This window comes from Heptranchias perlo, chromosome 9 (assembly GCF_035084215.1).
Source record: "Heptranchias perlo isolate sHepPer1 chromosome 9, sHepPer1.hap1, whole genome shotgun sequence".
In the NCBI taxonomy this organism is placed as follows: Eukaryota; Metazoa; Chordata; class Chondrichthyes; order Hexanchiformes; family Hexanchidae; genus Heptranchias; species Heptranchias perlo.
The window spans coordinates 37,376,076-37,389,003 of NC_090333.1; the positions used below are offsets into that span (position 1 = coordinate 37,376,076).

A 12,928-nucleotide genomic window follows, 5' to 3' on the forward strand; every position below is an offset into this window, starting at 1 on the left:
CCAGAAACTTAACTGGACCAGCCATATAAATACTGTGGCTGCAAGAGCAGGTCAGAGGCTGGGTATTCTGCAGCAAGTGACTCACCTCCTGACTCCCCAAAGACTTTCCACCATCTACAAGGCACAAGTCAGGAGTGTGATGGAATACTGTCCACTTGCCTGGATGAGTGCAGCTCCAACAACACTCAAGAAGCTCGACACCATCCAGGACAAAGCATCCCATTTGATTGGCACCCCATCCAGCACCCTAAACATTCACTCCCTTCACCACCGGCGCACAGTGGCTGCAGTGTGTACCATCCACAGGATGCACTGCAGCAACTCGCCAAGGCTTCTTCGACAGCACCTCCCAAACCCCCGACCTCTACCACCTAGAAGGACAAGGGCAGCAGGCACATGGGAACAACACCACCTGCACGTTCCCCTCCAAGTCACACACCATCCCGACTTGGAAATATATCGCCGTTCCTTCATTGTCGCTGGGTCTAAATCCTGGAACTCCCTACCTAACAGCACTGTGGGAGAACCTTCACCACACGGACTGCAGCGGTTCAAGAAGGCGGCTCACCACCACCTTCTCAAGGGCAATTAGGGATGGGCAATAAATGCTGGCCTTGCCAGCGACACCCACATCCCATGAACAAATAAAAAAAAAAAAAATTTCAGGTTGGCAGGTTGTAACTAGTTGGATGCCTCAAGGATCAGTGCTTGGGCTTCAGCTATTTACAATGTATATTAATGACTTAGATGAAGGGACCGAGTGTAATGTATCCAAGTTTGCTGACGATACAAAGCTAGGTGGGAAAGTAAGCTGTGAGGAGGACACAAAGAGTCTGCAAAGGGATATAGACAGGTTAGGCGAGTGGGCAAGAAGGTAGCAGATGGAGTATAATGTGGGGAAATGTGAGGTTATTCACTTTGGTAGGAAGAATAGAAAAACAGAATATTTTTTAAATGGTAAGAAACTATTAAATGTTGGTCTTCAGAGAGACTTGGGGATCCTTGTACATGAAAGTTAACATGCAGCTGCAGCAAGCAATTCGGAAGGCAAATGGTATGTTGGCTTTTATTGCAAGGGGTTTGGAGTACAAGAGTACACCTGGCGTGCTGTGTACAGTTTTGGTCTCCTTACCCAAGGAAGGATATACTTGCCTTGGAGGCGGTGCAAGAAAGGTTCACTCAATTAATTCCTGCGATGAAAGGATTGTCCTATGAGGAAAGATTGAGTAGAATGGGTCTATATTCTCTGGAGTTTAGAAGAATGAGAGGGACTCTCATTGAAACATATGAAATTCTTAGAGGGCTTGACAGGGTGAGAGGCTGCTTCCCCAAGCTGGAGAATCTAGAACTAAGGGGCATAGCCTCAGGATAAGGGGTTGGCCATTTAGGACTGAAATGAGGAGGAATTTCTTCACTCGGAGGGTGGCGAATCTTTGGAATTCCCTACCCCAGAGGGCTGTGGATGCTCAGTCGTTGAGTATATTCAAGACTGAGTTCGATAGATTTTTGGACTCTAAAGGAATCAAGGGATATGTGGTTCGGGCAGGAAAGTGGAGTTGAGGTCATGATCTTCTTGGCGGAGCAGGCTCGAGGGGCCGTGTGGCCTACTCCTGCCCCTATTTCTTCAGTTCTTATGTTCTTAAAATAGGTTAAACACTCGATTCCCTATCTATTTCATCATCTTACCCAAGAAAGCATTTATTTTAAGATGGCAGTTCCAGTACTTAAAAAATTGTCTTGGACAATTGTGGTGTTTGTTTTGTCATCTTTTGTGTTGTAGTCGGAGTAACGTCAGAGGTTGCGAAATGAAGCAGGTTCTATCATTTACTGCTATTGCTATACACCACAGTAGTAATCTCATTTTCTTTGTTTGAGTGGGTGACTGCTGCTCAATAATCCTTATTTACCAGAATTATGTTCTGCCCTGAGCTTAACAGTGTCCAGAATAGGTTTCATTTTGTTTCACCCAATTTAATTGATTTCTTTCCCTATCCCTGCAAGAATTCCATTTGACTTCACTTGTTTTCTTGAGATGTTTGACTTTCCATCAGTTTTCTGTGGATTTGTAAGTTTTCCTGGACATCACAAAATGTTTCATCAATTCTTCCTTCATTTCTTCCTTCCCTTCCTCCCTTCACACCACAGGCTATTTTTCAGTCAACTTCCAAAATAAGGTGTTTGGCATTTTTTGTAGTGGTTATATCCATATTAATAAATATTTTGAAAAATGATTGGGCTTCTAATGATACACTTTTTTCCAAAGACCAATTCAGCATAGGGGAAGAGGGTCAATTACCTCTGTTCTAGGTACATTGAAATTGTAAAGTCATTGTAAATTTTATTTTTTACAAACAAGTTTATGATTTTATTACACAGTACACAGGGAAAACATTCCCCTTTCTGCCAGTTAGTGACATTGCTGTTTCTTCTTCACGTTGCTGATGTAACTTTACATTTCTACTCGACGATAGAAAGTCAATTGAACATTGAACATGAGGAAATCCATGCGAATTATTTGGAATTCTAAATATCTTAAAAATACCACCCTGATATCATGCATTCTGTTACCCTCTAGTGTTAGAATACTACACCATTCACAAGTAGACAGGCAACCTGCTTCATAAGTACAAGATGCTAGGAGGCACATGGGAATGGTTTAGGATTATTGTCACTCTAGTTTTCTATTCCTTTCTGTTGGGAAATGCCCAGGTTCTGTTTGGCAGGTATCACTATAAGATCAGTGTCTGCACAGATACAGCCCACATCATATCATTCGATGTCACGGTGGATCAGAGTTCTGATGTGCTGCAGTGCAGAGCTATATTTTTAATTTTATAACTCATATTTTATATATGGATCTAATGTCTATACTTCTTTCCTCAAACAATACCATCAAAAGTACAGTTTAACTGATCATTCATATCACTGCTGTTTGTGGGATTCTGCTAATACAAAACATTTGCCTGAGTCACTGCATTTCAAGTGCAATTTATTGTGTGAAGTACTCTCAGATGTTTCAATGTGACAAGACAATATATAAATATATAAATGCAAGTATTATTCATAATTCTTATACTTCTCTATAGTAATGCCAATCCAAAAGTCTTCTACAGGCATGTAAACAGCAAAAGGGTAGTAAGAGGAAGGGTGGGGCCGATTAGGGACCACAAAGGAGATCTACTCTTGGAGGCAGAGGGTATGGCCGAGGTACTAAATGAATACTTTGCATCCGTCTTTACCAAGGAAGAAGATGCTGCCAGAGTCTCAGTAAAGGAAGATATAGTAGAGATACTGGATGGACTAAAAACTGATAAAGAAGAGATACTTGAAAGGCTAGCTGTACTTAAAGTAGATAAGTCACCGGTCTGGATGGGATGCATCCTAGGTTGCTGAGGGAAGTAAGGGTGGAAATTGAGGAACTACTGGCCATAATCTTCCAAACATCTGGAGATACGGGGTGGTGCCAGAGGACTGGAGAATTGCAAATGTTGGACCCTTGTTCAATGGGTGTAAGGATAAACCCAGCAACTATAGGCCAGTCAGTTTAACCTCAGTGGTGGGGAAACTTTTAGAAACGATAATCATTTGGACAAGGGTTGATTGATTCGGGAAAGCCAGCACGGATTTGTTAAAGGCAAATCGTGTTTAACTAACCTGTTAGAGTTTTTTGATGAGGTAACAGAGGGTAGCTGAGGGCAATGCAGTTGATGTGGTGTATATGGACTTTCAAAAGGCGTTTGATAAAGTACCACACGGTAGGCATAGCATCAAGATTGCAGCCCATCGAATAAATGGGGCAGTAGCATCATGGATACAGAATTGGCTAAGGGACAGGAAACAGAGAGTAGTGGTGAACGGTTGTTTTTCAGACTGGAGGGAGGTATATAGTGGTGTTCCCCAGGGGTCAGTGCTGGGACCACTGCTTTTCTTGATATATATTGATGACTTGGACTTGGGTGTACAGGGCACAATTTCAAAATTTGCAGATGACACAAAACTTGGAAAGGTAGTAAACAATGAGGAGGATAGTGATAGATTTCAAGAGGATATAGACAGGCTGGTGGCATGGGTGGACACGTGGCAGATGAAATTTAACACAGAAAAATGCGAAGTGATACATTTCGGTAGGAAGAACGAGGAGAGGCAATATAAACTAGAGGGCACAACTCTAAAATGGGTACAGAGAGAGATATATGTGCACAAATCGTTGAAGGTGGCAGGGCAAGTTGAGAAAGCAGTTAAAAAAGCATACGGGATCCTGGGCTTTATAAATAGAGGCATAGAGTACAAAAGCATGGAAGTCATGATGAACCTTTATAAAACACTGATTCGGCCACAACTGGAGTATTGTGTCCAGTTCTGGGCATCGCACTTTAGGAAAGATGTGACTGCTTTAGAGAGGGTGCAGAAGATATTTACTAGAATGATTCCAGGGATGAGGGACTTTAGTTACGTGGATAGACTGGAGAAGCTGGGGTTGTTCTCCTTGGAACTGTTAGCCAGGGGCTGCAGAAACTACTGAGTTTATTCCGAACTGCTGACACACAGGCAAAAGCAACTTTGAGCTGAAGTAACCTGAGTTCAGTCACTGGCCTGAGCTGGCTGGAACCGGTTTGAATTAGCTAAGTTTTGTGAAAGACAAAGGAGATGTGATAAGACACAAGTCTTTATTTAGAAAAGGAGTAATGAGGTAATGCTACCTAAGTCCTTGGGACAGAGCCAATGAGGAGAAGACACAGACTAGGCGAGCAAGCCTAAACCAAAGGGAGAGAGAGACAGCACAGCTTCAAGAGATAAGATTCGGAATAAGAATGAAGAATCTGGTGCGTGGAGCCAGAGCGAAGACTCCGGAGTCCAACCATCGAGAAAGTGGAAGAACCTACGTCAGGGACGTAGAGACGACATCGAAAGAGAGAGAGAACGGAACGCCTGGCCAGCGTCAGCTCTCCTTTTCGGGTATTAGCCTTTATATTCTGTGACCACTCGGAGTGTCAGAGAAACCTAGTGGGTATAGCGCTTAGATCCTAGTTTGGGTATAAAACTGTATAACCTGGTGCAAACTGCATGTCTATATCTAACCAGACGTATAAGCTATATGTATATGATCTAACGACGTGAATAAAGCGAATTGAGAGTTAAGAGAGAATTGACTCTTCTCCTCTTTGTACTAAGCCAATAACCGTAACCGGTGACCTCCGGTCAACAGAACAGAAATGGTTGCAAGGAGATTTGATAGAGGTATTCAAAATCATGAAGGATCTAGACAGAGTAGATAGAGAGAAACTGTCCCCATTGGCGGAAGGGCCAAGAACCAGAGGACATAGATTTAAGGTGATTGTCAAAAGAACCAAAGTTGACATGAGGAAAAACTTTTTTACACAGCAAGTGGTTAGGATCTGGAATGCACTGCCCGATTTGGTGGCGGAGGCAGATTCAATCATGGACTTCAAAAGGGAACTGGATAAGTACTTGAAAGGAAAAAATTTGCAGGGCTATGGGGAAAGGGCGGTGGAGTGGGCCTAGCTGGATTGCTCTTGCATAGAGCCAGCGCGGACTCGATGGGCCGAATGGCCTCCTTACGTGCTGTAACCTTTCTATGATTCTATGATTTGCTCAGTTACATTACCCATTTAATTTAGAATAATGAATATCCAGTGAAGTAGCACTGGACTGTAATCCGATAGTTCTTTATGCGCATCATCCAACTCTATAAAATTAGATTATCTCCTTGAAATCACTCTGTGCTTTGTGTGTAACTAGTATTTTAAAAAAAAAGAAATACTTGCATTTATTAACATCTTATCACATCTTTCAGTACTTCACATACAATGAATTGCAATATTGTTGGTTGAGGGAAAAGTGTTGACCAGGACATCAGAAGAACTCTCTGTTCATCTTCAAATAGGGCCGTAGATCTTTACCATCCACCTGGACTGTTAGTCAGTGCCTTGGTTTAACATCTCATCTGAAGAACAGCACATAGCTATAATATAGCATTTTCCCAGTACTATGCCTGAGTGTCAGTCTAGATTGAGCCTAGAATGTCAGTCCTGGAGCAAGGCTTGACCGTAATCATCTGACTTAGATCTAGAATCCTCCCAACTGAGCCAAGGTGACTCATTTTTAAATGAAATCTTACAGTTTTTCATGTAGGTATTTTGGGTCTGACATTTAAGCTGTATTTGGCTGTTACAAGTTCAGATCTGCCACAGATGTATACACAAGTTCAGTGATGTCAGTCGCTGCCTTAAGTGATCTCGTTACCTGCTTGCTGAAAGAAGTTGACTCCTATTGCCCTGAATCTGCTGGTGCGGAACCCAGGAATGTAACAATGAAACTCCCTTGTGATCTGGATCGGATCTTCATGTCTTCAGCACATGTACTCCTTTAATTGCTCCAAAGGCTTTATTCCACAGTAGGTAAAACATACAGAACACTGAGTCACATGGCCCAACTTTTATTCACATACCATTACAAAAATAAAGACACACATATGATAGTCTACTTAGGTGGGCTCTTTACTTAACATAAAAACATGAACTATCCCAGGGTAGTTAAGTTTAGAGCCTCCTCTGCCCAGTGGCACATGAGGCATCCAATTTCTTTTACCGCTGTCAGTTGAGAGCAAGATGTTTTATTACAACAATAATCTCCATGATGATGGCATCCTTTTCGATCATTCTACAAAAGGTCATTCTTTGTCCTTCAAGCCTTTTTTTCCTTCCAGGTGGTATTCAGCCTAAGATATGTTTTGTGCTTCTATCACAGAATAGCCTGATGACATGACCGGACCACTATAACCGTCTTTAATTACTGAGTCCATAGTCAACTGACCCATTGGTTACACAATCTCTCCAATGATCTCCCAAGATTCTTCTTCAACAAAGCTGGTGAAATGAATTCATCTTTCTGTTTTGCACTTTCACGGTCTGCCACATTTTTAATCTACACTAAAATCCAGCAGTTATTCCTCACCAATGTGCTCTTTTGGTTCAGGTCTCTTTGAATGCTGTCAATCAAATGTATATTGCTTACCTGGCCATATGGTAATTTTGTGTCCTCAGCACAACATTATATAACAAGTACTCTTCCCCCATATTGTTTGAATACAGTGAACAGGAGACTCAAAACAGAGCTGTGCAAAAAGCCACTATTGACTCACTCAAATAGAACTTTTTATTTTGCATTTATCATCCTTCCCATTTTACTTTCTATTTCTAAACCAGTCTTCAATCTATTTAGCTAATTTGCTGTTACTTTGATGAGCCTTGGTTTTCTCTAAAAGGCTCACATGTAGAACTTAATCAAGTTGCCTCTTGAACCCATTTATACTGTATGCTTCAACGGCCTTTCTTGGTAACCCATTTATGGAAGATAGCTATAAGCATTTGCGGCCAACTGTTGACAAAACTTGACCACCTCTTAGGAACATAGGAACAGGAATAGGACATTCAGCCCCTCGAGTCTGTTCTGCCATTCAATTAGACCATGGCTGATCTGTATTCCCCCTCTCCCCCCTTAATGGGAAAGGGAGAAGCAACTATATGACTTGAGAGTGAAACCCACGATATGGGTTCATTTGCTATTTGCCTATGCTAGGTGGCACTTCAAAATGTGAAACAAATCGTGCCTCTGTGGAAGTGAAAATTATAATGCATATGTGGCTGTACTTACAGGAACATTTCTTCATAAAATACACATTAAAGAAATTGATGTTCATAGAGATAATCTGTGCAATTCGCTGTTAATTTCCGTCGCTTATTTAAACAGGGCAACCCAAATCAAAACCTACTCATGGGACAATGCACAAGTCATCCTCGTGGGCAATAAGTGTGATATGGAAGACGCGCGCGTAGTTCCTGCTGAAAAGGGAAAACATCTGGCTGAGCAGCTAGGTAGGTGATCACTATTTTCCCTATTAGTAATTAAACGATTCGGTGATGTTAAGGTTTCCAATTTGCTCTTTCAAATCCCACAACTTGCATAATTTATACCAGGGTGCGTTTTTGAAGGGTGTGTTAAGAAGGTTGTCAGCATTTTGTTAGTGTGTGTAATATGGTATGTAGTTTTGTTAAACATAATTAAAACATTAAATTCAGGTTGGGAAGAACTGGATGGTGCAGTCGATTAGAAATCATCCCTTTCACCTCTGGGACCTTGGTTCAAATCTAGCTTAGATTGATGAGATGAAGTTTGCTCTCTGATAGCTCAGAGGATCCAAAGTGCAATGAAAGCCAATTCCTAACAGGTGCCATACCACAATTTTGCGAGCAAATGACTGCGCATAATTCAGCACTAATTTGCAATAAATTGTTAAGTGAGATAACAGGGATGGGTGGTGTGAGAAATCGGGAATGTCACAGTGATGCATCAGAGATGCTTTTTGAGGAAGTCTATACGTAATTAGGGAATTGTAGAACTGAGTTCTTTGATGCTAGGTGCCAAAAGTAAAAATCTTTCACTCCCCACTTTGATGAGCATAAAAATTCAGGAACCCCTAAGTAAAGTTCATAAAGTCATAACTCCAGTCTGCTTGCAGAGCTATCTTTTTAGTACTTTGGGGCTTGAGTCAGGACTTTTGCTGCTACCTTCATTCAACTCTGCTCAAAGTACTGTGTTGCACTCTAAAAATGGAGGATCAAGACATGGAAGAGTCTAAGTTGAAGGCTCTTAGAGTAAGGCATCACCAAAGGTATTTCCCTACATGTAGACACTCACTCACTAAGGTCTACAGACCAAGAAGGTCTTACTTAGGCATCGCCACAGCACACAAGGTACAGGAAAAGCCAGCAGCCATTTGCCAAAGCAAGGAAAACACAACTAATTGCTCAGAGCATTCAATAAATAAAGGTTGGCTCACCAAATAAAGTCACTTCACACCTGCTTTTTCTCCCTGCTGCCATACCCTCACAACATACCTCTCTTTCTCAGACTTCTGCCAAGGTCCTTCATAAGACAGAAATCTACATTTCCCCTCTCATCATCCAATTCCCAAAAGTTAAAAGCATATACAGAAATGAACCCATAACTCAATGTAATTGAGTTGGGTGTGGATAATGAAGATATATTGATGATCAATAAAAATTCTTACCTGCCATTGTATTAACATATTTAGCATATAGGTGCACATGCAGCAGAGACTGAAAGTGCCTACGCATGGTTATGTCAGTACCAAGAGTCAGCATCATTCTAGATTTGCTGGCAATGCTTCTCTGTCAAATAAATATTTGTTGTCTTCCTGTACCTGTGATCTCTTCAGTGAGGATTGAAATGTCCTATATGGATTTTATTATCAGGCCATCAAAATTACCTGCTCTTCAACGTGCACATCATCAGTAGAATGAGTAGGTTACGATAAATGGTGTTTAAGCCTATTACCGTGGTACGTGTCTGTGTGTGGGTGGGAGTAGATGGAAAGCAATGCCGGTGCAATGAGTTGCAGAGAAACAAGTTATCCTCCCAAATCTATCTTCACCTCCATATGATGTTATTCTCACACTTAATAATAGTCAGGCTGATTTTAAAGACCTTCTGTTCATTAATTCTGCTTTTAATCATCTGCTCACCTAGCAGCAGAAAATGTAATTAAAAAGTGTAAAGAAACTGCACATAAGTATATATCATATGATAGAGGTGTTCAAAACCATGAAGAGTTTTGATAAGATAAATAGGGAATGACTATGTCCACTGACTGGTGATTTGGTAACTAGGGGGTATAAATTTAAAATAATCACCAAAAGAACAAAGCGACAGGTTAGGAGAACTTTTTTTTATGTGCAGAGGATTGTTATAACTTGGAATGCCCCACCAGAAACAGTAGTGGAAGCAGAGTCCATAATAGCTTATAAAAAAGGAAGTAGATCATTATTTGCAAAAAAATTAAAAGGGAATGGGGAAAGGGCAGGGGACTGGGACATAATGGATAACTATTTCAGAGAACTGGCCAAGAATGGTGGGCCAAATGATCTCCTTCTGTGCTGTAGAATTCTATGATTCTACATACTCAGATGATGTGTTTTTCAAAAAGTTAAATAATAATTTGACATGTTCCTATTTTGAATTAGGAAAAGTTATTTAAAGTTACATCTATAACAGTTCCAGCTGTTGGTTTGAACATTCTTCAGGCTTTTTTCATTAGAACAATGCAAATTGCGGTGTTTAACATCAACCACAACAACTTGCATTTATATGGTGTTTAAGGTAGAAAAACCTACCTCTTTGACCAAGCTTTTAGGCACCCCATATAATATCTCCTTCATCAGCTTAGTGACAATTTTTGACTGAATTACACTTCCAATCAAAAATTGACATGGAGCCAAAGAAGGAGATATTATGAGAGGTGACCAAAAGCTAGATCCAAGAGGTAGGTTTTAAGGAGGATCTGAAAGGTGAAGAGGCAGAGATATTTAGGGAGAGAATTCCAGAACTTAGGGCCAAGGTGGCTGAACGCATGGCCACCAATATTGGGGCAAAGAGAGCACATGAGGCCAGAGTTGGAGGAGCATAGAGTTTTTGGAGGGTTGTATGCTGAGTGAGATAAAACGTGCATGTCTATAGACGGATGCCAGCAGATGCACCAGTATCCTTCAGGGTCAGTGCTGGAGGGTACTGGCGCATCCGCTGGTGTCGTGTCCCAAAGCTCCCGCATCTCAGCCGCATCAATGTACCTCAGCCACAACCTCCTAAGAAAAACTTGCATTCATATAGTGCACATTTCTCAGAACTGTTCCTATGCACTTTATATACAACTTGCATATAACAAGATCCCACAAAAAACAATATGATGATAAGGTGGTGGTTGAGGGAAAAAATGCCCAGAGAAGTCTGTGATCATCTTCAAATAGTGCTGTGGGATCTTTAAATCCACCTGAGCAGGCAGATATGGCCCTGGTATAATGTTTTATCTAAAGGATGGTACCTCTGACAAAGCATCAGTACTTTGCTGCTGCATTGGAGCGCCAGCCTAGAATGTATGTTCAAATTTTGACTTAGAAGCAAGAGAACTACCAAATAAGCCAAGCTGACAAGTGCAAGTCTTTTTTTTCTTACAGCCAGCAGATAGAGCTGCCTTTGATTCACTCGGTCTGGGCAGAATTGAACCCAGATCCCAGAGGTGAAAATCTAGAATCTAACTCATTGCACAACTCAGTCCCTGGAAAATGCTTATTGATGGTACATAGGTTATACATTTTAAAAGTTAAAGGCTGTTTCCAATACACAATGTACTTGTTTACTTTTGTTGATTATTCTGTTTTTCACACATCGAAGTGTTTTTATTCATAATAGAGATCAGAACATGTGATACAGTGTGAAGATAATAAAAAGCAGCACTGGAGGAATTCTGAGGCTGTATATTATGAGTCAGTTAATGCATATTCCCATCTTTAAGCTCCTCTCTTTAAGAAAGGACCTTATGTCCCACCATCATATCATGTAGCAACTCTGACATTCACTTTATAGCAGTGAGGACATGTCAGCTGGGGAAAAAAGGAGTCAAAATAATTCAAGTGAACACACCTAGTAGCTCAGTAGATAAATGCACCGTGTGCTTTGGTACTGAGCCACACAAACCAGGATACTCAAAGGTTTGATCTCAGATCTCTTCAGTTAGCTAATCTCAGCCTGGGCAGCCTTAGGGTCGCTGCAATTGGCCTCAGTCCCTAAGCTAGGGAGGAAAAAAAGAAACAAGAAAGGATTCTGCTCCTGATCACTATCCAGTGACTTCCGCTGGAAAGTGCAATTGTGTGGCTATCGAGTGAGGACAGGATTGGGGTCAGCTGTGATGCCTCCCTTTATGAACACGTGACATTCACTAACTAGGTTCACAGATATAGAATGCCCACTTGAATGAGGTATTGGAAGGTTGCTAGCCATCCTGGATCTGTACCTCGCACGAGTCACTGCCTTCAGGAAAAGAAGGGACCAAAGAAAGAAAAATAAATCAAATCAAATGATATCATAACATTTATATGTGGGCCTGTGGCCCATCAGTGAGCTGTAGTTGGAAGAGATTGTGCGGACGTATGAGAGAGAAAACAATAAAAAGTTAGAAAAATGTTTTATTTACGTTGAGGATAAACTGACATAAAGTATTCCTCAAGCTGCTGGATGATATTTGTAGCTCTTGTCTATTTTCCCATCTGGAGAGATGAAGTGAACACCTAAAAAGTGTAGAGGGTTCGATGGGGTGGAGGGGCAAGTAACACAAAGAAAATTTGTATGAATCGCCCTGTACATTTTTCTCTCTTTTTTACAGGGTTTGAGTTTTTTGAGGTCAGTGCCAAAGAAAACATCAACGTCAAGCAGGTCTTTGAACGTCTAGTAGATATCATATGTGAGAAAATGTCGGAAAGCCTGGATTCTGATCCCTCAATGGCCAGCGGCAGCAAGCACACACGGCTGACAGACAACCCGTCATCAAGGCAGCAGAACTGCGCCTGTTAGTGACCTCTGACCTTGGTGACCTCTGACTTTTCCCTACTATGCTTTATCTTTTTTTTCAGTTTCCCTTTATAGTTGCATGTGGTCTGGAGACAACCAAATCCCTATTCATTCAACGTTATACAGATAGTGAAACTAAGATATTTATTTATTATCCTTTAAAATATGTTTTAATGTCACTGTAAGGAATTTACTTACTGTTACACAAAGTGGACGTTAAACTGCATTAAAAGTTCTACTGTATTACTAACTGATGCTGATATAGGTGTATCTGAAACTGAACCATTTCAGTCCTTCTGAACTGGAAATCAAGATAATCAAGCTAAATATTTCAGTGCTTGTGGTAATGAGTTCATTTTCTATTGTCCTTTACCCTGAGAAGTCGCAAAGAAAGCATTACGAATTAGTAAACCATAATAATACTACTGAATTCAAAGAGAACCTGTCAGATTTAAGTAAATAGTTTGATGGAGCAGTTAACAGTTGA

General features: G+C 41.0%; 1 protein-coding gene across 2 annotated transcripts in view; it reads left to right on the top strand.

The window, feature by feature from the left end:
* LOC137325294 (ras-related protein Rab-3B) overlaps positions 1 to 12,691 on the top strand; it is a 125,300-nt gene extending 112,609 nt beyond the window's left edge. For both annotated transcript variants that reach the window (XM_067990217.1, XM_067990218.1), the window contains exons 4-5: positions 7,771 to 7,895; positions 12,257 to 12,691. In XM_067990217.1, the coding sequence (XP_067846318.1) occupies positions 7,771 to 7,895; positions 12,257 to 12,444 (313 nt within the window). In that variant the 3' untranslated portion in view covers positions 12,445 to 12,691. The remainder of the gene's footprint in view (positions 1 to 7,770; positions 7,896 to 12,256) is intronic.
* The last annotated feature ends 237 nt before the right edge of the window (positions 12,692 to 12,928 follow it).